Source organism: Protomyctophum bolini (genome assembly GCF_963924005.1).
Source record: "Protomyctophum bolini genome assembly, chromosome: 15".
Taxonomy (NCBI): domain Eukaryota; kingdom Metazoa; phylum Chordata; class Actinopteri; order Myctophiformes; family Myctophidae; genus Protomyctophum; species Protomyctophum bolini.
The window spans coordinates 8,579,959-8,601,681 of record NC_137876.1 but is presented as its reverse complement, the minus strand read 5'-3'; the positions used below and the strand labels follow the sequence as shown (position 1 = coordinate 8,601,681).

Here is a 21,723-nt window from a genome sequence, read left to right as displayed (position 1 = left end):
TAATAAATGTGAATTTGGGGGTCCTTGGCAAGAAATCGTTTGAGAACCACTGTGGTAGTGTACATTATCTTACCCTGAACTGTGAGCAGGGGTATGAGAAGAGGTGGACCTTCCCAAAGTCATCTCCAGAGACCAAAAAGTTCTTTCCATTGTCCCTGCAGACAGCGTTAATATCTGTCCCGTCTGAGCCATCAGGCCACAACCCTGAGAAACACAAGCACTCTTACTGGATGGATACACACATGGAAATCATGCCGACGCACGCACGCACGCGCGCACGCACACACAAACACACACACACACACACACACACACACACACACACACACACACACACACACACACTCACTCACTCACTCACTCACTCACTCACTCACTCACTCACACACACACTCACTCACACACTCACACAAAGAACTGTCACTTACCAAAGACATGGAAGCCTAGAGTACAGGTATAGGTGGCCCAGGTGATGTCTCTGGTGGTCTCCATACTGACCACCTGTTTACACACTGAAGGTATCCCTGAGGAAACACACACACACACACACACACACACACACACACACACACACACACACACACGCACGCACGCACGCACGCACGCACGCACACACACACACACACACACACAGATTGACAGATTAATAAAACGGCTAATGATTTCGGTTCATGGTAGACTGGCTCTTTTAGGTAGGAACTAGGTCAGGGGTGGGCAACTTTGCAGATGGAGGGCCACTATACACACACTACACTCACTCCAGAGGGCCACATTACACTATCGTAGCAAAAATACCAGATCCACAAGAAAAAAACGTGCCGCACGGCGACACGTTTTGAGCTTGTAGATATGCTATTTTTGTTATTTGAATTGAAATCCTTTTTTTTTTTTTTTTTTTCAAATGCATTTAGTTATACTAAATAGTATAGTAGACTGAAGTAGTTAAAGTGGGTCATGTTTGCGTGTTTAGAATTATAATATTAACCATGTATGAACTAGGTGATTGGTAGAGATTGGTAACACAGTGGTAAATCAAGCTCTCATGTATTTTGTCTTTTCTCTCATTTTTTTATATAAAGAAAATGTCACTTGACTGTCATCTGGGGACACGTGGGAACCCCTCTGGGGGTCCCGACCCACAGGTTGAGAACCCCTGGTGTAGGGTACGACATTTACTTGAAGTAGCCCTTCCTGAAGCTCATAAGGCCAATAACTCCCCTGGAAGTAGATGTTTGTATTCTCACACAGGAGAACCAGCATTGAATCCTATTCCTGGGTGTTACAGTTGCAGTTACATTCTCTCCGCCAGGAGAGGACATACAAGTTACGATTGTAGCTTTAAGCCTGTAAAAAATTGTGTGAAGGGTGAATATACTTACAGTAGAGAATTTCATAGTCTCCAGAGTTTGACACCAGATACTGGGAGTCCTCTGACCAGTCCAGATGGGTGATGAAACTAGAGTGACCCTGCGAGAGAGACATAGGTCATGGGCAGGATGGAGACAGTGTTATTAACCATTTAAATGCTATATACTTTGTTCACCAGTCCCAAAGGGGTTCTATTCTCGCTCCCCTCCTTTTTTCCCTACACTTTGCAGAAAACGGCCAATCACAATGTGTGTGAGTTTGTAGATCTGCTATTTTGTTATTTTGAATGCTTCAAATAACCCATTATGGAATATAATTATGGAAAAAAACGTCGTCATAATTTTGTCATATGGAACTGTACGAGTCAGCTTGTTGTGACAGCATTGTGTCCGAATGCAGCTGTATCAACATGAACGCAAGCACACTCACACGCACAAACACACCCCTACACGTGCACACACACACACACACCCCTACATGTGCGTGCACACACACACACACACACACACACACACACACACACACACACAGAAAGGAGTTGAGAGAGGATCGAGCAGGAGAGACGCAGGCCAAATATAGGGGTGAGAAGGGAACTAATGATATAGTTGATGAGAGGGGGAACTAAAAACAAGGGAGCAGGAGGAGGGCTATTAGGCACTCACCGAACACTTGCCCACCCGGCTGTACTTCCTGCCATTCTCTGCCACAGCGTAGACGTAGATGTAGTTGTCATGGGAGCCAATAGCCAGGAAGTTACCATCTAGAAGAAAATGACAGGTGACTGGAATGCTAAGAAATACAATTATTGTAAGCTGAAAGTGCACAGGAGGAGACTAGCTACACCGGTATCTTTATTGCATCGTTTCTATTCCCTCTCTCTGTTTGGGACAAGCAGAGAATGGATATAAAATGTATGGAATATTTAACTTTTTCTTTTCTGTGAACTTTACTTTCATTTGCAGACGCCCTCTCTGTGCAAGAGTATAGGAGTCATCTGAAAAAACATCTGTGACTTTGTGACACTGACATATTTCCATGGACGGCAAAATTGAAATTCCTTCAGGTGGAATGGTCAGGTTCATGCCACACCTGGTGGGTGGATCCATCCCAGCTCACCACTGCCTAGAAGGGCAACTCTGTTATGACTGTATAATTATGTCATGGCAGTGTTCCACTCACCTGGTGCATATCGCATGACAGAGAGCTGTTCATTGCCATCTGTGTGGACTGTAACCAGGTCCTTGGTGTCAGTGTCCAGTACTAGCCACCTGCGGGATCAAAGAGTAAATACATACCAGTGGTGAACAATAATGTCTTTATATGTGTTTAGCAGTAGTTTAGTTCATTTCCAATTCATAACACTCACAAATGATACAACATATTGGTTAAAACAATTGAGGATAAAACACAATAAAATCCAGGACTTATTTCCATTGTGGTCCTCTCACAAACAAACAAAAGGCGACAACCACTAATGTGTTGCAGTTATAGCTAATAGCTATAATAAATATAACAAATGTACACAATTATTATTATACAATGACATTGTACAAAATAACACAGTCGTTCTGACTGCTATGCCTACAAGGAGATCTCTGTATCTGTCAGTTCTTGTCTCTTTTATGCCCATATATGCAGAGTTCCTTTTATGCCCATATAAGGAGATCCGCTACGAGCTTGTAGGTCTGCTCTTTTTGAAAAACCGAAGAGCGACTGACATAGAAACATAGCTTTTTCAGAAAACTGTCAGGATGTAGAAGACATTTTTAGAATCTGATCTCAGGTCAGAATGGGTTAAGTCATTTCTGTCAAGAACGTCAGTTAGAACCTTATGATTCTACGTTCTGCAGTCAACTGGTTGAATGAACCAGTTGACTGTTGACGGTATCTCCTCCTCACCTGCCGATCTGTGTTCCTATGGCGACCACAGCTCCAGATGGGTGGAAGCCAGCTGATTGGGCAGCATCCTGTCAAAAAACAGGGAGTGGAGAATGTCTGAATCAACAATAAATAATGCTGGAGTGTAACTGTTACTTTATGTGAATATTTCATTTTTCTTTTCCTTTTTGTATATAATTACAAAAGAATTATACAAAAACACTTGGCAAATGTTGCAACTTTTGTACCCTTATATTACTCAAGTAACTTTTTGAACTCACGCCTTTAAACGTTGTTCTTCCACAACTGACGATAAAAAGGGGACACTGACATGGACTCTACAAACTACAAAGCTAAACGTATTAATGTGATACACTACATAATATTTGGCTATGGCAGATTAAATGAATTAATTATTTTTTTTATCCTTTACCTCAGATGATTCAAGGTCTTTTCAATTGTGGATATTCATTAACAAATCACACCTGTGTCAAGTGAGGGGCGCACTTATCATCATACATCATCTCATTCTGGCCAATCAGAATTTGCGTCCTCACCTTCCTCTTCAATGTTTGTGTTACGCAATGTTTGTGTTTACACAAACACTCAAAATTGTCCATTCATTGTCAACAGCATTTACTGCTTGTGTTGGGACAAAGTTTGTGTTTACACACACACACACACACACACACACACACACACTAAATCTGGACATAGGAGGGCCTATCGCCCCTCATGTCATGTAATGTCATGTAATTTCCAGAATGGTCCCAAGGGGGCAGTGTTGACCATACTTACTTCCATGTTCTTGGTCCAGATGGGCTGATGAGAGCTGGAGTCCCATAGGCTGACCTGCCGGTCATAGCCGCAGGTTAGAAACTGAGGCTTGCAGGGATGAACTGCCAGACCCCACAACTCATCAGTATGCCCCTGGAGAGGAGAGGAGAGGAGAGGAGAGGAGAGGAGAGGAGAGGAGAGGAGAGGAGAGGAGAGGAGAGGAGAGGAGAGGAGAGGTCTTTGTTATTTACCATCATTTACTACAGATACCGGTATATACCCCCTATAACTCATGACCACAGTTTTAAAGAATGGTATACAAGCTATGCAAACAGAAAAGTATAGTCCTACACCATTTATAAGATAAGATGTTGAGGCAGGAGTACCTGTGTTATGGGAGTGAACTCGCCATCTAAACTGCCTTGCAAAACAAAGTTCTTAGTGGTCCCAATGAGCACAGTCTCCCCTCTCCCCTCTGTTACGGTGCGAACCGGTCCAAACAACTCTGGTACCTGAAGGAGGACAGAATCATTACACTCATTACACAGGGTTAATGCAAATCATTGTCATTGTCATTGACATCTATATATATATATTTTTTTTTTTAATGTTTTGTACCAGTTTTTATATAAATGACATTGACACATGAGACAGACAAAACACAACAAAAAAGAAATGCATAACAAACAATCGCACAAAAGAAAACTAAACGCAACAACCATGAAACAAAAATGACACCTTTATCAGTTTTGATGGAGAGGGAAAGAAGCATGATATGCTTAGCATGATATGTTAGTGCCAAGAGCATTTCATAGGATTGAAAGAAAAAAGAACAATGTGACATATTGGTGACCAATAGCAATATTACCGTCAATCGGTTAATCAAAATGTAGTACTGTTTCACCAACATTTATAAACATTAACAACTTAAAAAACCTACTATAAAGCCATAAAATACGACATTTGTTGTCTACAGCGTTAGTACTTCTATCAACAGCTGATTCAGTCAAGTAATAGGACCTTTACAAATACGTTTTTTATGTTTGTTTCTGTCTTATTTCCCCAATTATCATTATTTCATTCAAATGGCCAATTGAAGGAAACCACAATAATTCAGCTAAACAGTGTTTACTATAGTGAACACAATATAACCTTTTGTGCAGCAGTCAATAACCTTTGTAGTTAATGAGGCATGTGAGTCATACCGTTAATTCAATTCAAACACTGTATATCAATAAACCCCATTCATAGCACAAACTTCCCTCATCTTATCTGTAATAAGGTTGTGATGCAATGCTTGGAATGCAAAGTCTGATTCCTGAGACTGGAGAGTGGTTGATGATTAATGGTTGCTAGTACCTTCATCTTTAGTTTCCACCATTTTGAAAAAAGATTCCCCCACAACATTCTCAATACTTCATGAATTAAATGCAAATTCAAAACCTTTTTTAATAGCATTTCATAGATTAGAAAAGGGTCAGGGTAGTGAAATGGACCACAACTCATTTTGTGCATTCTAAAGTTTAGGGGATCAAGGTGAACTTGAGCTCTCCTCACCTCCACCATCTGTATCTGCTGGTAGTTTCCGTCCCAGGAGATGAGCTTGCGGTCCTTCCCCCCCGACAGCAGGGTGCCGTTCCTCAGCATGCACAGAGCAAAGATGCTGCCCTCGTGGGCTCCTTGGATCACCTGGCTGATGCGATTTGTTCCTGGGTGAACGAGAACGACACGTAATAATCAGACTACATCTAATCAGATTACATTTGGAGACAGTGATGGATGTAAAGGTCTGGGGGGAATAAATTAGATGGATGGCAGACAGAACAGACAGACAGACAGACAGACTGTCTGAGTTCCATCCTGTGTGTGACCCCACCCTGACCCCATCCCTCCTGACGACATGTCTTTAGAAGCCATGATCACAAATAGAGCTTGTAGAACGCTAGAATGCATTGTGAATGTACATTTGTGCGCACACACACACACACACACACACACACACACACACACACACACACACACACACACACACACACACACACACACACACACACACACACACACACACACACACACACACACACACACACACACAACTAACTCTCTCTCTCTCTCTCTCTCTCTCTCTCTCTCTTTCTCTCAAACAATGCAGAAAATCAGATTTTTAATTGTTAACAGGTCTTTCTCTCTCACAAGCTCTCATTCAAACAACTCTGAGGTTTACCAACACACTCAGCTCTGTTATTTTTAACTATACTAGGGGTGATGTCATTACACAGTGTGTGCTGACAGAACCTGTAGATATCACACAGTATAAATAGGTCAGAACTAAGTGCCCTGCTTCTCTTACCAGCCACCTACTTTGCTAGGGTACCTGATGACACATCATAGCTTAGTTATAATTTTGTTTTTATTTAGCTTTCCTCAGTGAAAAAAGGTAGTCGGACACAACCTACTCAAGGAACCACAGGGTTCTGGACCAAACTTTGAGAATCACTGGTGTAGCAGAGTGTTTCCCGTGAGCCAACATGCACAATACCAGCACCCAGACTCTTTTGTGACCAGAATGGAACAGAGTCGTCATTAGTATAAATTATAAGACATGCGAAGGAACTCAAGGAAGAGGCCCAATTTATTTCCATTAAGGCTGCTGTGCTTAGAGCCTATACTTCCCAGTTCCCTGAACAGGCATCCTGACCAACCATTAAGCCCGAGTTATACTGTACTTAGTTGCTTGTGGGTATCGTACACTGAAGATAGCCAATATACAAGCCAGCTGTGAGCTTGTACTGTAGGTATACTAGTTACGGGGATTTCAATTCAGTCTCCATGGTGATGGGCAGGAACATTACCCCTGCGCAGCCTGGACGACCTTATGGACGAGTGTAAACGAGTGTAAACGAGTGTAAGTGCATTTCTATTTGGACTGCCTTATGGCACGCTGCAGGGCAAGACCTGGTTTAATGGAAGTAGCGGGATTTTGGCGGAATTACCGCCCAAGGAAATGATGTTGACACTTTACAAATCAATGTACATTCTCCGTGAATGAAACAGGCGAAAGTGATCAGGCGAAAAAAACCTTATCCGGGGGAAATAAGTCTGACGGATGTAACAGCCCAACACTCTCTGCCTTAGGTTGTGAGTCTGACCAGGCTTTTCTCTTCGCAGATGAGTAAGGCTGGGAACAAGACTAGCCTTATGGAAGCCAACGCATTGCTGTGGGCGTAAATGTCCGTTATATACTGTACATTTCTATAGCTGTACCTTTCCCCCACACCAGGATGTTGCCACTGGAGTCTCCTGTGATGGCATCTCCGTTTTCAGCAAACGTCACGCATAACACAAACTTTGGCTTCTCTTGTTTCTGTAACACACACACACACACACACACACAGAGTGAGAGAGTGAGAGACTTTATTTACTCAAGCCATCAGGCCACAGTAAATACAGGAACATGTGTGGGTGTTGATAGAGTCCAGCTGGTTGGCTGTGCATGTCTTCTGTTATAATGAATTCACATCATTGCTATGGACACACAGGAAGCAGTGTGGTCCCCGCTGTACTGTGTATGGATACACAGGAAGCATATGGTCCCTTCTGTACTGTACTATTTTAGATAGGGGAAAGTATAATGCCTGTAGGCTATTCATGCTATATTAACCCTTAAGGTTAACGGAAGTTCATGTTGTACAGACATACAGTACAGTACAGTACATTGATAGGTCACCAATATTGGTATAATGCAAGCAGTGGTGCCAGCAGTCAAAATTGTCAGAAAGAAAATGAGCAACAGAAATATTAATATTACTTGATTGATATAAACTGCTTTGTGTCGGTTTTATCTAAAAGTGTAATTTCAAGACCTGTTTCACCACAAATGCCAGTGGATGGAATACTTCCGGACTCCGGTTCTTCGATTCGAGAGCACAGATGCAACAAAGATGATCGACAATACTTTGGCTTTCATCATGTCCAGTTAGCTCTACGACCCAAGTTCTAGCAAATGTCAAAATCTCTTTGTCAATGTGCCATTGGTCGACATTTAACTACAAAGTCATACTGTGTAACGTTCATTTTACACCGCTCGTAAGTAACTGGCATTACAGAGTTTGTGCAAGGATAATTTGGAATGCAACAGAAACTGTATTTATTAATGTCAAAATATAGAAATAAATACATGTTCGGCACATTTCCAGTGCTTATGCCATTTTGGCGCGAGTGTCAGGGGCAGAATCATGAATAAAAATAGTGTTTAAAGACAGATAAATCAAGAAAGATTACATCAAAAATAACGTTTAATTGATAAGTTAAACAATATGACTTTAAGTTCAAGATCTACTATCTGACAGTTGATGGAAGTAATGGACTTGGTACCTCAAACAGCCCTTGTTTCTTAACCAGCATGCCTTTCTCCAAACTCCAGAAGTAGAGATGAGACTTGCCACAGGTCACTATGATGTTGCTGTCTGTGGGATGAAAGTCTGTGGCAAACACAGACTCATTGGAGCACTGCCACATGAAAGATACGTAAAACATGTTAGCAGCTGCAACAATGTCTTCTATCTATATGCTTTTTAATACCTTTATCGTTCAGCGCGAGCGCGCACACACACACACACACACACACACACACACACACACACACACACACACACCTTGACCTCAGCAAGTCTGTCTTCTCTCTGCCAGTCCCAGACAGAGAGGACATGGTCATTGGAGTCATCTACGACGCAAAGCGTGTTTCCTCCGTTCTGAAATGACACATAACACAGACAAAGGCACTTGTAGTGTGTTCATTGACTGGACATTAGAAACACACAAATCTGAATACAGATACAGTAGAAGAGAGCCATTTGTGATTCAGGAACCAGCCTTCTGGTCTTTTCTTTTCTTACCGATTTGGAGAAGGCCAGACACACCAGGGCTCGATCAAAGAAACCTGTGCCCAGAACATGAAGGGTGTTGAGGCTGACAGAGTCCCACACACGGACATGAGGAGATAACTGCTGTCAGGACACACACAATCACACATGCACACGTACATGGGCACACACACACATAAAATAATAGTTGAGAGACATCATCAACGTAATGCAATTGGTTAAAGACTGGGCAACAGATTCTCACTGGATTAGGGACACCTTGTACTGTGTAAAACTGAAGAAGATTAGACTCTCCTTAAATGGTTCTTCCGATAAGTTTGGAAGAATATGGGGTCCATTCTTTCAATTCATTCAGAAATTGAATCCGTCTCTGCTTGAGGATGTGTGAGGTCTGCTGGACTTTTGATTTAAAAGTTTACTGTGATTGGATTGTGATGTAATGCAGATTATGGATGAATCATGTACTTTTTGTCTGCCTTTTATTTTTCAACTTTTATTGATCCTGTATTTAAGGTTTGTTTGTTTTGTTTTCGTTGGGGTGAAAATTCAATGTATTTATTCTTGTACATTATACTTGTGGGGTTTATTAAGAGAAGCTGTTAATGCCACTACTTATTATTTCTCAAATCCAGTATTTAAATAATGCTTCTGTGAAAAAAACAATAAACAAAGAGTGGGCAACAGATTTAAAAACACGTGGAAAAAAAGTTACTTCTAGTATAATATCAGGCATTTCATAAACAATGTACCATGTTTTATGAATTTTGGAAATCGATGCTTGAAATGTTATGTCTCCGTATACGTCATCAACCCCAACTTTCGAATGATTGAATCAGGGACCCCCACTACATATTGTGTTGCAAATTAAACGTTTTCATAGATTTAATAGATCGCTTCATAGACATGCCCTGAGGTACTCCGCTCAACAACAAGTGGTTAAACCCTATATATTTAGTTGACCGGGGTCCCCCAGGGCTCAATAACATGTCTGTTCCTTTTTTCCTCTACATCAAACCTCTTTGTGTTGCGACGCGTTGTGAGCATGTAGATCTGCTATATTTGCCAAATGTTCATGTAGGATTCATGTAGTTAGGTGCCATGCCCAGATAAATAGTGTGAAAATGTAATCCATTAGACTTCTTACTTTGCCATCTGAAGAGGTGCCCGCCACCTGCCCGGTTGCTATGGTGATTTTATCAGGGTGGACAGCCAGGCTACACAGAACAAAAACACAGGGAGAATATCAGTGAGGAATGCAGTTGAAAAGCTTTCAACATCAAAGGCATCATTTGAATAAATGATGGAGATGGGGAGCGTGGGGTTATCGCAAGATGAAAGACTTTTATTTTTCAGCAAGATTTTCAAGGCCGTGAATAAAATATTCAGTGTAGCCATCACACAGCACGCTGCCTGCACTAGTGTTAGAGGAAATAAAACATTAAGACAAATCCATCCTCTTAGTCTTAGGGCATGTTATCCCTCAAGAGTTCTAACAACGTAATTAATTTTGGTCTACATAGTAGTGTGTGTGTGTGTGTGTGTGTGTGTGTGTGTGTGTGTGTGTGTGTGTGTGTGTGTGTGTGTGTGTGTGTGTGTGTGTGTGTGTGTGTGTGTGTGCGTGTGTGTGTGTGTGTGTGTGTGTGTGTGAGAGAGAGAGAGAGGTAGAGAAATCCTTTGAACTGTAATCGAATCAGTTCACTAATAGTTTGAACCTTGTTCCACCTTGGGATGTGGTTCACTTGCCTGGAATCATCACAGCACTGACACACATTAAAGCTCTTTGGTGGTGGGGGTCTCCTTCTTGCCCACATAATTACCTGTCAAAATGTGTGTCCCGCCATTCACACTTTCACCAACAGGCACACACACTCAACACACACACACACACGCAGACAGACAGGCACCTACAATACCCTCATTATAACCATGGAATATTGAACAGGCAGAGGTATAACTACTTGATTCTCCTGAGGTACTTTAACGTGTACAGTACTTGTTCGGCTCAAGGAACAGACAACATATCGTTGTCGGGCATGAACCTATACAGTATGAACTGTAGGTGTTTTTTCTTCATTTAATGCCCTAATGCCCTGCCGCATTGCCCTGCTACTGCGCGTGCATTCAACATGCATTAAGTGCGCAGGCTACATAATATGCATGAGGCCTGGTGTGTGTGTGTGTGTGTGTGTGTGTGTGTGTCTCACCATTTGATGTCATCCGTGTGTCCAGTGTAGTGTCTCTGCAGCTGTTCGTCTACATTGTACAGTACGACCACCGAGGCAATGAAATACACCGTCTCACCCGTCGGCAACAGATACAGGTTGGAGCGGCAGTCGCGACCACGGTATCCATAGCTGGATATTTTATGCGGTCAAAGAAATAGCCCAGTAATGTGAAATGGCTAGAGACTGTGACAAGACTTAAACATATTGAAAATATTTAGTTACAGTACATCTCTTCAGCTGTAGAGATGTAACTGAGACATTCCCATTTCCTTATTCTTGTTTCATTGCAGATAAATAAATAACAAGAAATCTCTAATGCTTTTCTTAACAGATTACCAAAATGTTTATTTTCCCTTAGTTTTCCCACCCTGTTTTACCCATCTGGGTCTCTGCTAGACTGAATGCTACATCACGGATACTTACATCTTTCCTTCGCAGAAATATGAAAAGCTGTCATTCGCATCCAACAAGCTTTTAGGCCCGGCCGACTAATTAGCATACATTTTGGGCCAGGCCCGGCCTAAAAACAGGGTAGGGTCTGGTTTGGGCAGAATTTTAGAACTCTAAATTGGATGTGGGGCGGGGGGGGGGGCTACAATATCTACTGTCAGACATTCCTTGCCATGAAGTCATTGTACCTCGCTATGATTATAATCATCACATGCATTTGATATAGGTGATATGAACATCTCACTCAAAGAGCCATGGAGATATGAATCATCACAATGAAGCGTCAAAAGGATACACCCAGTCCAGTTTGAGTTTATTGCTGGGCAGGTCGGCTCTGGCCTCCAGGCAGTAGGACTCCACCGCGTCTTTGGGCATGAACATGGTGATGGGACGTCCCTTCAAATACATTTTCACATAACCCTCCTCTAGAGAGAGCAACAGACAACAGTTCAGTGAGGCGACGACACTCAGGCCAGTCATGATGGCATCAGACAGCATTCAGGTTAGTGGAATCATGCTCGTTTTCAATGAATTCTATTATTAATTATGTTAATTTGCAGACTTTGATGTGTTAAAGCAACAGCGTGACACATAGTAGAATTAGAGGGAGAGATACATGGATTATTTAATCATCAAAAGCCTTCCTTGCCTTTTATGACATGCCCAAAATAGGGACTATAGGGAATAAAAGTGGTTAATGTGCTATTGAGATGAGGTACGTTTGAAGGACACAAGCATGACAAAATCTGCAAACACAAACCAATCAGCTCTTTATTAGTTTTATTAATTAGACTTTATTAATTTATTAGACTTTATTAGTTATTACTTATTTCATATCGTATACATTTATATATAATAGCAAAAGGTGTTAAATGAACTGCACACAGTTTGGAAATGTTATTAAGCATCACCGCTTATGAATTTGCAGGTTATTATAACACAGGTCAACCAACTCATAGAATGCAGACACAAGCAGAGGAATGGAATTGTTATGGGGAAAATAACCAACAAGAAACTAAAAGGTAATTAAACGGTAAATAGACATAAACACCTTGCATTTAAAACATGCTGATGTTGAGAAACAAAACTATGCAAGACAACACAATGGGAACAACAATGAAAAAATAAAATAAATAAATAACCATATACAATTCACATACATTATTCACGTTTATATTGTCTATTATTATAGTAATAACTACATTCAGATACAGAGGCTCTCTCGTTACATCCCTACCTGTGAGGACACTTAAATGGTAATCTCTTAAAATGGATTACTTGAATGACGACTGAGCATTTCTAAATTCAATATACCAATATGCCCAGCTTTTCCCTGATCGTGGCCCCGTTGCTGCCAACCCCTACAGTCGGGCACATGGGAGGTAAGGCCCACTGGATAATGCTCCAAAGCTTGAAAATGTATTCATTACGGTAACTTACACCACCACGGTGTACCTTTTTCCTTTTATTAACCTCGGCCCGGCACCTGGCTTTAAGTGTGTGGATGACGTACTGTACGTGCTCTATTGTACTGTCTTTAGGGTGTATAAATGTCACAGTATGATTGGAAAACCAGTCGGAATGAAAAAGGTGCACTCGTTTTCACAGACGGAGGCGCGCCGTCTGAAGGTGACTTGAGCCACGAGAGGCACCGCCGAGTGGGCTTTTAGGCGAGCCAGTCGCCGTGCCGAGTGTTGCGAAGTCACCTTCAGCCGACTCAGCACCGTCCGAGTTATGTCCCCTCTCCGAGTGTTCGTACCTCTGAGACGTCATTTCCTTTTTGGACGGGTGGGCCATGCCCCGCCGCGGGAGAGTGCGGGAGGTGAACTCGAAGAAAACGAGCACTCCTTTTTTTCAATGTGACTGGTTTTCTAATCATACTGCAACACAACCACGTGTCTCCTCTGATGCAGCGTACACATGACGTCGCCATGCAGCTGCTTATGTTCACCACAGTCACAAAAAGGAGTTCCACCTCACCGAGGACGTAACGCATGGCATGCGCTGGAACTGGACAGTGTCGGGAAAAAGTATAGGCTACTCCATTTACTTTAGTAAAAGTACTCATTATGCAGAATGTCCCGTTTCACACAGGACATTCTGCCTATAGGTCTGAAGCGGTTTTGTAATAATAATCAAAATCTACAAAGTAACTAATAACTTTTAATAATACGTTTTCAAGTGGAGTAAAAGCACAATATTGTACGTACAGTACTTGAGTAAATATAATTAGTTACTTTCCACCATTGGACGGGAAACACACCAGTTGTGCTCCCCGCTGAACAGACCAACCGGTGGGAGCTGGCAGTGCAGCGACAGAGACTACCAGCCTCCAACACGGTGGTGGGCAGGAACTTTACCCCTGTGCCACCTGGATGCCCACTCATTTGCGTTCACATTTAATTAACAAGAAATTATTGAACACAATAATAGATGCAAAAACTTGGAAACTCAACAATGAAGTATTTCAGGATAAAGATCACGGGTATACAGTAGGAAGCATCGCTTCCTCCATATATTATCACAGACACTGAACAGAATTTAGCCACTGCCTTAACTCTGGACTTCTTGGGCATTCCTGCAAGTCTCACAACTGATTCATGGACATTACAGAGGCTTCCAAATATGAACACAAGCTATTTACAATTGTAACCAAGCTGTATAATAGCATCCTTAAGACATTGGCACCTTGGTAAGGAATGCCTCTTCCAGACTGTGGTCAAATGTCAGTGCATGCTCCACACCCACACACACCAACCAAGATGACATCCCTTGTTAGAATGGACACACTGTAGATAATGGAAATAAGACATTTGCCCATCTTCTGAGGATTCCACTTTCAAATTCCAAATATCACCCTGCAGCTGTCAAAATCTCACATACTGTATCTCTGTCATATGATATGATGATACCTGATCACCACAACTGACCTGCAATCATTTGCAAGACTTTTTTTTTTTTTTTTTAACGGGCAGTATCACCAGAAATATATTGTGTGTGTGTGTGTGTGTGTGTGTGTGTGTGTGTGTGTGTGTGTGTGTGTATGTGTTGCGTGCGTGCGTGCGTGCATGCGTGACTCAGTAGCATATCTGGAAATACTGGCTAGGAGATTTGATAGGGTAGCTGCGGGGCATGGCCATATCAAGGGAAGAATATGATGAGAGACTTCCCGAATTCGCCCGTGGGAGGGTCGAACTTAGGGTCTTTCTGAGCCCTGGTGCCCTGCCAGCGCCAGCGCCGGCCTTACTGCCCACGCCAGCACTGTGGAGGTGGCGGGCTGACCGGGACGTTAGGGCCAACGCAGCAGGACTGCAGCCGGTGCCGGTCCGTTTGGCAGAGCGAGTGAGGAAAATCTGTACTGTGACTATTGTAGAGTGGGAGTAGAAAACAAGAGGGGCATTGTGGGCACACGGGACCGGGCAGGGCGGGGCGGGGCGGGGCAGGGCGGGGGGGCGGGGTGACCAGGAAGGTGGAGGGAGGGATGATATCAGTTAGACGGATGTAAGACGTTTTTTTGGGGGGGGGGGTTGTACATTTTACATTATATTTCACTGCTACCAAAATACATGGTGCTAGGGAGACTACCGGTAGTAATCTACAGGAGGCTAAAGGGGTACCGACTTTAATAACAAGTTAAAGGTGCAGTAAGTGATTTTCTTTTGTTAAAATAAGTGTTAAAAAGGATAGTAATCATTGCTGTATAGTGTTTGTTCAGTAACAGGTGTCTCCCTATCTGTCCAAGTCTTAGTCTGTCTCAGGGGTGGCCAGTAGAGCAGCTGGATGGGGGAACCTGTGAGGTTCCCAGTTCAATCCCGGGCTCCCCCAGAGTTACTGTTGAAGACAAGTGTCCTTGAGCAAGACAGCCGATGAGCAGGTTGGTGCCTTGCATGGATTCCTCCGCCATCGGTGTATGAATGGGTAAATGTTAAATGCACAATCTATGTAAAGCACCTTGGATATGTAAATGCACCATTTACCGTTTAGTAAACAGAAAAAGCATTTTCAGATCAGCATTCAAAGAAAAGCTGATAAAATAGGTACCGTACTCTCTCCTGATTAGATTAGATTAGCGACACTCTGAAAGTGTGTTTTCTGGAGAGGCGGAGAGACAGTGGAGACCCGTATTAATGAACAAACGCTCTATTGCAATGATTACTAGGAGATCATGTAGAGCTTTAACTCTTTCACCAAAAAATAATAATAACTGTAATGTAAACCAAAACAATATCACTTACAGTACTCCTTTTGAATGGGTTAACTTATTGAGCTTTAAAATGAAGTGAAGCTATTGCAATGATTCTGTCTGTACATGTATGTATGTACCGGTATGTATGTACTGTATGTCACTCTGTCTGCCAATTTGTCCACTAGAGGATGCTGAAAATGCCAAATCACACTACCAGGCAGCCCAAATGAAAGGCAATGTGCAAAGCAGCTCAACTATGCACACCTGTAGGTTGTCCTGTTCACTGTGATTGTATAACAAAGCAGATGTGCTGTACATGTGTAATTAGTCTCACTCTACAAACCACCGTTTAGGTCTCATACTGTGTAATGAGCTCTGAGAGGGAATCACCATGGATTTCACTCCAGTGCTTCTTTTTATTTGGAGTCAGTGTGATGAATTCATTAACTGCTGGGTCGTTGCTCTGGGGCTGTGTGAGAAAATGTGTATATCGCTAGCAGTGTCTGTCTGTCTGTCTGTCTGTCTGTCTGTCTGTCTGTAAACACATTAGCATCATAACGGGTGCAGTACTTAGTTTAGACAGTTTTTGGTTGAGACTAGTCATTGGTTAGACCAGTCATTAGTCCTACAGACTACAACCTATCTTCAAACACTCACCCTAAACCTAACCTCCCACGGGGCAGCACACCTAAACCTAACCTTAACCCATGTCTAACCAATGACTATAGTCTAAACTAAGTATGCACCCCCATCATAACTCCTTGTTTTGCACTGGAGCAAGTTGTCTTTAGAACACGCCACGTCGTTCGACACAGAAAAATAAAACAAATATGCGGAGCAGAGCATTGGAAACATTTGTGCTGTTGCTATGGTGAGACAGCGACTACATGGCCAAGTGCAATGTGAGGAAGTGAAGCAAAACACACACATCTAGCAAAGTGGCAGCGTGATCAAATTAATACTCTGTCATGCAGTCAGTGTCACCCCCCGAAAACAGTAGATCTACAATACAGTCATAATCTGCAGTATAGCTTGAAGATGAGCTGCTTTTAGCCCGCAATACCGGTGTAGATCTGGGTATAAATCAGGCTATGGTGACACGCAAGCACACTGCGATCACTGCAAACAGCCACACAATATGACAAACCTCTCAGTGTGTGTGTTAGATAGTCTACTGGTGTGTGTATTAGTTCTCTCGGGGAGGACAACCAACATCACACACACACACACACTCGTTGTCAACTCTCCCCTGACAGCTCTCTGTACATTGCATCACTTGAAATATCTAAGGCCTGCAATATTCTAGCAGCAAGTGCCAGTCAATGGACACTAGGGACACTTTTTGAAGATACAACTTGGAACACGGTATCCCAGTCCATGGTTCAAAGTTGAGGTAATGCAGGGCATTACGTATATCGGCCTTGTGAGTGCAGCAATATTCACAGAGCTGTGGCCAGTGGTTTGAAGCTGGGTGGGGATGGTGGTGGGGGGGGACGGGCCTACCTTTGCAGTGGGTCACACGGCGTGTCCCTTGTGAGGTCAGAGAGAGACAGAAGGACCAGGTGAGCGTTGAGATGGCTTCCTCACTTTCTGGTCTGTCCTAACAAAATGTTTTCTTCATGACTGTTTCCTGTGTGATGGTCCGGCTTTCTCTGTTCCCATTATGGTAAGACATGTTGAATTTTACCGCCACTTAAAACCTGGTGTGAGTATTTTTGGAATATTCGTCTAAAGTTAATAATAAGTAATTATTAATAATTATTATTATTTTAAATGTATTTAACAGAGAAAATAGCTGATCTACAAGCAGTGACATTGTACTATTTTCTGTATATTTGTTGTATGACAAATTATATATTAGGGTTTTAAGTGTCTTAAGTGGTTTCTGGGGTCACCACCTCTAGGTAATGCTCCCTTGAAGCCTGGACAGACGAAGCATTTCTACTTGACCTGAGCGTTTGACCCTATCTATCACCCTGACGTCAGCTACCTCATGATGTTTTATATTGCTTTAAAAAAAACCACACACATTTGCAACATGTCAAATACATTTGCTACATCACTCTTCACATGGCTTCACACCACCGAAACATGACTAACTCCGACATCTTTCTGAAAGCAGATCTTTCAGTGCAATCAGCACACAGATCACATGTAAGCATATTCCTGACGGGGCCAACTGTTCCAATTATCCATTTCTACCGGTTAAGTGTATTCTGGTGGTTGTTTATGTCCATGGCACAGCACTTACTGTGCAGCTTTGCAGGAGATAATAGGTCTGCAAATCGATTCAAATGTCCATGAAGCGACATGTTAATTATCTCTTCAGCATCAGCATTCAAACACGGATAGCAAGGGTAGGGATCATGGCCTTAGGAAGACCTAAGGGCCCATTTACCCCCACAAAATTATAGGAATGTCCCATGGAAGGAATGCTGACATCCGAGCGGTCATGTGATAATGTGTGAATCACTAAACTCAACTGCATGGACTCCTTTTACATGAACAGCTCTAGCAGCATCAATTACATTTATGCTGTAGGCCTTTTTATAATTATTATAATAATACAATTACGAATAATAATAAAATCCAACTAATAATAATAATAATAATAATAATAATTCCTTAAAGTCCCCACTTCTTCTAGGTATCTTTTGTCCCTGTACATTTGCACATATGTCCACTGCATTTAACCCAGTCTAACTATTAGGAGCAGTAACAGTTAAGTGTCTGATTGACCGGAAGGACTCTCTCTACCCATTCAGCGATGGCTGTCCCTGGTCTGAGGCTATCTGTTTAATTCAACTGGCTTTAGATAGATTTATATGTGGCTTAGGCATGCAAGAATCATTCACTGGACAAAATCAGGGGGTTTGGTAGAGGCAGCGGGTCAGCCAGCTTGGAGGCGAGACAAATTGCATTAAAAAACATCTCTGGCTCTCCGGGACACCACTGTATGACTTCAGACTCAACCAAACAAAAACAAAGGCAGGTGTTTAAATCTAATGGAATCAGGAATTCCATTTACTAACAAATCTATAACTGCAGGAAGATGGGAAATTGAATCAATACTCATCTAATTTCCTATGCCATGGCATTGTTTTGTTGCCATGGTTTTTGTTCTTTTTGTACATTTAGAAAAGTGGGTTAGTCTAGTTCTACACTCCCGTGCACATCAATGAGAATGCCACATGGATCAGAGATCATTCTTCCACAAGAAATCTCTTTCTACTCTGTTTTTCACTCTTTACAAAATGCTACCACTTAATCACTTTATATAGGACTCAAATATAGGACAAAATGATCAGCCAACCAGCTGTACCGGTCCATACAGTGCATTAAATTGTTTTTTTTTGTGTTCAACAGAAAAGAATGGACTAATTCATGCCTTTCAAACATTTACACAATACTTATATGCCATAACAAAACAAAACAAAAACACTGAGAATCGAAGAATGCATGATTTAGTGAGATTTGGAAGAGCAGGGTGAAGTTGATTGGTTAAGAATGATGGCCAATGGGTTAATGAGTGTTTCGAGGATGGAAACCGCATCACTTAAACATCTCTTAGTGGTCCTCTGTGTGCATCGATGGACTTCAACAATCTGTTCATGCTCTGGTTTAGTGCACAATGATCCTAATTATGACGACTGAAACCAATGTGCACAAAACCATTAGCAGGGTCATATTTCACATATATTCCCAATTTATAATTCTTCATAAAGACATTAAACATCTGATTCACACCTTCGGCCACTGAGAATTTTGTTAACTGTAGAAAGAGTAAATGGTACCGTAGCCATAGCACACTGCTACCGTAGTTTTTGGGATCAAATATCTGAGAAGCGGTTTGTGGGTCTTACCTGCATTGAACACAGGATCCCTCTGTTTGCTGTCAAATGAAACAGAAATGGTGAAAGAGGGCATTAGACGGGCATTAGTCTGGTGAAATAATTATATATATTTTTTTTTTTTTATAATCGAGGAAAATCCAAGATGCTGTTCCACTGAATGAGATTAGACAAGAAAAGAATATAGAGCACGTCGTTATTGATGATGGAGGTGGTACTTAATTTGTAATTCCAAATAATGGCAAGTTACAATGTTTTAGGGACTTAAGTAATAACAGGTGAGTGATGAAAAAACACATCATTAACCACTTAAGTGGTGGGGGTAAGGATGTTAGAGCGTGACCAACAATATATTCAGGAACATTCTCACCTGAGGGGGAAGTAGAGAAATCTGGCAGGGCCAGATAGAGAAGACAGACTGGACAGACAGACAGACAGACAGACAGACAGACAGACAGACAGACAGTATTTATCGATGTTTTTCTGATGTCATCAGTCTCTACGAGAGTCTAAGCGATCTTGCCTCATGGCTCGTCGTCTGAAAAGCTGTGCCTCAAAGTAACTCTTAACTTGTACAAATTCAAAATCTAAGGTGCGCCCCACTTGTCCGGTAAGTGTACGGCAAGCAATTACAACCACTTTTGATCCACTCTGTCTCGGAATCTGGCATCCATCTTGGATTTTCCTTGATTGTAAATGGGCAACAGCGCCCCTAGCGGTCAGTGTTGCGCAGGGCACTGTTGCGCATTTATAAATCGAGGAAAATCCAAGATGGATGCCAGATTCCGAGACATGAGAGTGGATCAAAACACATTTGTTTATTGAAAACTACAGGTTGTAATTGCTTACCGTACACTTACCGGACAAGTGGGGCACTCGTAGAGAGTGATGACGTCAGAATCGATAAATACATCTACGAGAGTCTAAATCTTAGTCTAGAGCTTCATTATGCTGCCGACAGCTGATCATAAACACACGCGTTGAAACAAGGCTACGCCTACGGTAAAGATACCAAGGACTGGACAGTGATGTCACTCTTATGCAACACGGAAGTAGTACAGACTTGAAGCTGTTTTTTATTAGATCAAATAGATCTAAATGTCATATAATTGAACATGACAAATAGATACCGAGGACCTTACCTGTCACTTCTTTTGCCGCTGGAGTTGCTGCCAGTGGAGCCGGCGCGGGTTCGGTTGCTCTTGGAGTCGCCCGAATCCTTCCGCGTGAGAGTTCCCATGTGCTCATTTGAGTTGGCTCGCCTCACGGTGCTGCGGCACAGAGATGGAGGACAGATGTTCAAAGTGTGTGGGGTAGTGGGTGGGGGGGGTGTGGATGATAGGGAAGGTAAGAGAAATAGGTCGTGGAACTACCTGACACTGCTTTTCTAAAAATGCTTTTCTCATCCAAGTATAGCACTTTAAAGTAAAAGATTAAGTTAGTTAGCCTTATTATTATACATTCAGTCATGCCGTCTCTTTGATAAGGGACCTTAACCCATTCTGACCTGAGATCAGATTCATACGAGGTTTCCACTGGACACACACTGGGTCTGATTAACCCATTCTGACCTGAGATCAGATTCTAAAAATGTCAGTCGTTCTTCGATTTTTCAAAAAATAGCAGACCTACAAGCTCGTAGCGCGCCACTCGGTGGCGCGCTATGAGCTTGTAGATCTGCTATTTTTCAATAGCTAAAGCATAACATGATGCCAACACCAAAATGGGTGCCCGGTCAGAATGGGTTAAGCCATATGGCAGATTGGTCTGAAGCCGTTATGAATTATAGAATGAAAAATGTCATGAATAGATAAGAACCCACAGAAAGGAACTTCATTACAGAAAAGGTCAGGCAAGGAAGAGACCAGCCCACAAGTATAATGCATTTTACTGCAACAAAATTCTACAATTGCTGGGAGAATAAGAGTAGATTTTAAATCACAATATCTTCCCTCTTTCTTCTCCTAAAAGTCATGTGTGGTGGACAGTTGGTGCTTGGTGGACGTGCCAACAGAACCTTTGCAAGCCTGAACATCAGTAATGCAGACAGGCTGCTCATTTACACAAAGGAAAGCCCTGATCAGCAGTCCATTGGCTGGTAGGCC

The 21,723-nt window shown here is 42.3% G+C and overlaps 1 protein-coding gene across 11 annotated transcripts in view; it reads right to left on the bottom strand.

The window, feature by feature from the left end:
• The window catches only part of eml1 (EMAP like 1), a 69,554-nt gene that overhangs the window by 3,022 nt on the left and 44,809 nt on the right, over positions 1-21,723 (bottom strand). For 6 of the 11 annotated variants that reach the window (XM_080784017.1, XM_080784024.1, XM_080784025.1 and 3 more), the window contains 19 exons: positions 20,761-20,889; positions 19,631-19,659; positions 17,271-17,297; positions 11,877-12,006; positions 11,111-11,260; positions 10,051-10,120; positions 8,919-9,029; positions 8,679-8,774; positions 8,398-8,532; positions 7,288-7,387; positions 5,581-5,732; positions 4,410-4,535; positions 4,045-4,176; positions 3,268-3,335; positions 2,548-2,636; positions 2,031-2,128; positions 1,380-1,467; positions 429-524; positions 74-204 (listed from right to left, as the gene is read on the bottom strand). In XM_080784017.1, the coding sequence (XP_080640143.1) occupies positions 74-204; positions 429-524; positions 1,380-1,467; positions 2,031-2,128; positions 2,548-2,636; positions 3,268-3,335; positions 4,045-4,176; positions 4,410-4,535; positions 5,581-5,732; positions 7,288-7,387; positions 8,398-8,532; positions 8,679-8,774; positions 8,919-9,029; positions 10,051-10,120; positions 11,111-11,260; positions 11,877-12,006; positions 17,271-17,297; positions 19,631-19,659; positions 20,761-20,889 (1,957 nt within the window). The remainder of the gene's footprint in view (positions 1-73; positions 205-428; positions 525-1,379; positions 1,468-2,030; positions 2,129-2,547; positions 2,637-3,267; positions 3,336-4,044; positions 4,177-4,409; positions 4,536-5,580; positions 5,733-7,287; positions 7,388-8,397; positions 8,533-8,678; positions 8,775-8,918; positions 9,030-10,050; positions 10,121-11,110; positions 11,261-11,876; positions 12,007-17,270; positions 17,298-19,630; positions 19,660-20,760; positions 20,890-21,723) is intronic. The other 5 variants (XM_080784020.1, XM_080784023.1, XM_080784027.1 and 2 more) reach the window with 2 other exon arrangements.